We start from the raw sequence: 4,418 nt of genomic DNA on the forward strand, positions 1-4,418 counted from the left end.
AAACGTTATCATCGCTATGCGGACGCATCATCCAACGGCTGTGTGGTACTATTTCTGCACCGAATGCCCGATTATGTCGACAACTGCGACTATTTAAGCTCGACAACGATGTGCTGCACCGCTACGTTTACAGCACCGACGGACGCCGCTGGGTACCTGTTCTTCCACGTTCGCTGCGCACAAAAATCCTTGAAGCCTTTCACGACGACCCATCTGCTGGCCACTTGGGTTTCCACAAAACGTACCACCGGGTTCGGAGCCGTTTAGTTTGGCCAGGCATGTCTACCTTTGTGGCCAAGTACGCCGCTTCTTGCGTCCAGTGTCAACGCCGGAAACGACCGACTTCGCCTCCTACTGGCCTTTTACAGGACATCCAATGTCGTGAGATACCGTTTGTCATAGTTGGAATAGACTTGGTCGGACCTCTGCCCATAACGCCAGCAGGTTATCGATGGATCGTCACAGCTGTCGACCACCTCACACGCTACACAGAGACCGCGCCTCTACGCTCTAGTTCGGCCTCAGACGTTGCCGACTTCTTTCTGGATGCCGTTGTGCTGCGTCGTGGTGCACCTCGTGTACTGTTGAGTGATCGCGGCACGACTTTCATGTCCACAATGAACGAAGAAGTACTCAGAGCTTGTGGCACAGTTCATAAGACGACATCCGCATACCACCCCCAAACAAATGGCATAACAGAGCGATTTTATCGTACGCTAACAGATATGACAGCACTGTATATCGGGCCAAGCCACAACAACTGGGACAAACTTTTACCTTTTGTGACGTTTGCTCACAACACTGCTATCCAGCGAACTACAGGGTACTCACCCTTCTACCTCGTTTACGGCCGTTCGCCGACATTCACCATCGACGCCGCTTTCTTAACTGCCCCAACTAACACCTCGACCAGTATACCCGAACAGTTCGTCTCGCGACTTCACGAATGTCGTGACCGTGCTTGATTCAACACAAGAATCAGTCAACTAGACCGCAAGCAACGTTACGACATCTCTCGTCTCCTTTCGTCCTGGAGATCAAGTGCTCCTTTCGACGTCCATTCGCACACTCGGTTTGTGTGAAAAGTTTGAGTCGCGCTTCCTTGGCCCCTACATTATTAATGAACAAACATCCCCAGTGAACTATCGTGTTCTTCCCGTCGAGTTTTCTTCGGACCATCATTGTCGTGGTTCGGAGATCGGTCACGTTTTGCGTCTCAAACGATTCCTTCGGTGTTTCCCTCCTGGCTAAGTCACGGCCTTGGCCGCTTACGCGCGCGGGGAAATTAGCGTGAGCATTATTCATATGCTTCATATTCTCATCTGTACATACTCATCATCACCATTTTGGGCCGGGTGGTGGGGCTCTCGCTTGAGAGAATAAAGAAGAGAGTGACGGCCTAACCGTTCTCTCACAATATATATATATATATATATATATATATATATATATATATATATGTGTGTGTGTGTGTGTGTGCGTGTGTGTGTGTGTGTAACGAACCACACAAGGACGGTGCTGTGCAATAATGGGGAACCTGGAAGACGCAGAATGAAGGCAGTGTTCGGGCGAACATGTCTGTCTCCGTCCGCTACCTCCTGCTCGCGTTACACTAGTCGACGGGATGAAGACCTGGCAGCCGCCTCATGAGCCGCACATCACCATGCAAGTCTTCCACGCCACGCTGTGAGCCCCTCACCGAGACCGGGCAGAATCATGATGGCATGATGGCAAGCCTTGGATACACACAAGTTCACAGGATCAGCGGCCGATGGGCCCGTGGAAGATTGGTCCGCCTCTTCGAGCTCCACGTATCCCCTGCATCACGGTCTGAACGGGACATCGTTAGACAGTTTAACGAATACGAATACGCCTTCCGCGTTTACCTTACGCACACCTTCGAAAACGACGAATCGTGAAAGAAAATCAATGCAGAAATGATCAGCTGACTTAGAGTATACGTTGCAGACCCCTACATTATCCAGCAGCTAGAGACATTTCAAATGGGTCACCGAAGTCACATGAACTCTCCATGTAACGGTCATAATAAGTGCCGATGATCTCCTCATATGAAGAAATCATCGATAAGTTTTCCATGTTGTGATCGTCCAGGGAAGACGATGCACAAACGCATGCCTAGCATAATGAAGACTAACACAAAGCCATCTTCATCATCTACGCTTTCCACACGCTGCAAGAATCAGGCCAGTGAACCGTAGGATGCGTTCAACCGTTGTCTTGTACGCGCAGCCCACCACCGGATTTCATGTCGTGTGATACTTCCACGCAGCGGGTGCAGGTTCGATCCCAGTAGGAATCGGGTACTCTTTTCGCATTTCGGGCGTTAGCGGTTACGCTCACCAGCGGCGGCGGCGGACACCATCACGAACCAAAACGGCTATTGAAATGAGCACCTAACAGCTTACGCTGTAAAAAGACGGGATCCCGCAAGCCAACTAAACCGAAAGCACGTCACCAAGGACATTTCCAACACCACCAGTTAAGACTGCGCCTGTTGCGGGGACAACTGCGACGACACTGCATGCCACGCTGAAACGCAATGGCAGCATTTTCCGGCTTCAGTAAAACGAGACGACTCACGCAGCAACGGTACATGTCACGTGAGCGCAATACGAGAACTCGCATGGTGCATCCTGTCGACTTGTGTGACGCGAGAAGGAGGTTGCGGACGGAGACAAACATGGTCGCCCAACCACTCTTCAATCTTCATCTTCCGCTTTCCCCTTTCATCTACTGTCCATCTGTAGACCGTTGCACACACACACACACACACACACACACACACACACACACACACACACATATATATATATTGTAAAGGAGAGAGACACAGAGACAGCACCCGTTCCTGGGCCGCCTGTTCTATATTCTGCTTCGTCCTCCTCTTCCCCTTGTTCGCCCCCTAGCGCCCGGTGTCCGAGCGCCCGAGCCCAAGTGCATGTCTTCATCTTTACACTCGGCCACGCTGCTGAAGATAGCTCTGAGGGTTGTGAATGCGCGCTGATGTTGGAAAATCATTGTATAGTCGTCGGAAGTAGTCGTCGTCAAGACCGTCCAGCGCGCAAGCAGCTCCTCGGGGGGTCGGCACTGACTGTTGCGCTCTGGTCGCGGGTCTGGTCGTCGATTGTCCTGCTACTTAGCGTTGTCGGTTTCGGGTGGGGTTGGAGAGATTCCCTTGGAGGGTGCTCCGTTGATTTTTGCGGGTGGTGCTGCCGGTCTTCCCCTCTTCTCCTCGGGCTTTCGGGGACTGTCACAGGGGTAGCTTGGGAGGCTGTCCGCGGGTGGTGGTGCTCTGGGTGGGGCATTGTCGGAGCCATTCTGGGGCGGCGCTTCGTTGCGGTGGCCGCTGTGCCTTGGGCGCCGCGCTGACCCTGGGGGGACCACCTTGACGCCTGTGTGCATGCTGCGCTTGACGGCGACGGCGCCGGCGGGTGCGGCGCAGGCGTTCCCGGAGGTGGGCGACCAGGGTAGTGGATGGCTCTGGTCAATGGCCGCTGACGCTTGCCTGAACACCGGGTCGTGGTCTCTGGTGGCGGCAGTCGGGGTTGAGGGATTGCCACCGCCACTGCTGCTGGAACCGTGGGGTGTTGAGACTGGTTGCTGCTGGGTACTGGAGGATGCCGGGGCGCTGCGGCTGCTCCCCTGGTGCGGTGGTGGCTTCGGGTGGCGGGCGTCCTGCGGTGGAGGCTGTCTTGTGGCGCCTCCCTTGTGGCCTGGTGTGGCTGACGCTCCCGGGGGCGAGGGTGATGGCGGCACCGGGTGGAGTGGACCTGCACGCGGCTGCTGCTGCGGCCCGAGGAGGGTGATTGCGGGACTCGGGGCCAGTCGGTCCGGGCCCTGGTCGGGTTCTCGCTGCTTGACTCGTGGGCCTAACGTCGTCTCGTAGACGGGCTGGCGGGCCATCTCGCAGGTGGACGGCGCCCCCTTTGCGGAAGGCGTGGCGTGTGCCGGAGTGGGGCTTTTGTTGCGTTGCTCCTCGGCCCTCAGCAGCAGCAGATCCACGACGGATAGGTCCGTGTCCCAAGGGTCGCAGCACTGCGCATTTCACGCGTTGTCCCCACATGCTTCTGCTTCCGACGCCGCTGCGGATACAGCTTCATCCGCTGTCTTGCAGGCCTCGCCGCCGGGCCCGCCATGGATGGCGGAGGACGCCGACGTGGAGCTGTTCGAACAGGAGGCCTGTGATCGATGAGGTCTCGACCCGCGGCCGCTGCTGCCGAACCATTGGTTCTCGGTCGCGCTCTTCGACGACGACGAGCCGCAGCTGATGCTCGGGAATGTAGGGGCAGCACAGGCATAAGGGAACGGGCGGCCACCAGATGGCTCTATTGGAAGCGGGATACTAGCGGAAGCGGTGGTCATCATGCGATTCTCGTCGTCTGGGGTAAAGCAGACGG

At 55.9% G+C, this 4,418-nt stretch overlaps 1 protein-coding gene across 1 annotated transcript; it reads right to left on the bottom strand.

The window, feature by feature from the left end:
* Positions 1 to 3,153: 3,153 nt before the first annotated feature.
* On the bottom strand, positions 3,154 to 3,924 carry LOC119454160 (basic proline-rich protein-like). The gene has a single exon (XM_037716155.1). It carries the CDS (start codon positions 3,922 to 3,924, stop codon positions 3,154 to 3,156), a length of 771 nt encoding a protein of 256 aa, XP_037572083.1.
* Positions 3,925 to 4,418: the final 494 nt, after the last annotated feature.

The sequence above is a fragment of the Dermacentor silvarum genome, chromosome 5, assembly GCF_013339745.2.
Source record: "Dermacentor silvarum isolate Dsil-2018 chromosome 5, BIME_Dsil_1.4, whole genome shotgun sequence".
NCBI lineage: Eukaryota > Metazoa > Arthropoda > Arachnida > Ixodida > Ixodidae > Dermacentor > Dermacentor silvarum.

Bases quoted from the DNA above. Each gene is read 5' to 3' on its own strand.
- LOC119454160 (XM_037716155.1), bottom strand. From the start codon at position 3,924: ATGGCCCGCCAGCCCGTCTACGAGACGACGTTAGGCCCACGAGTCAAG.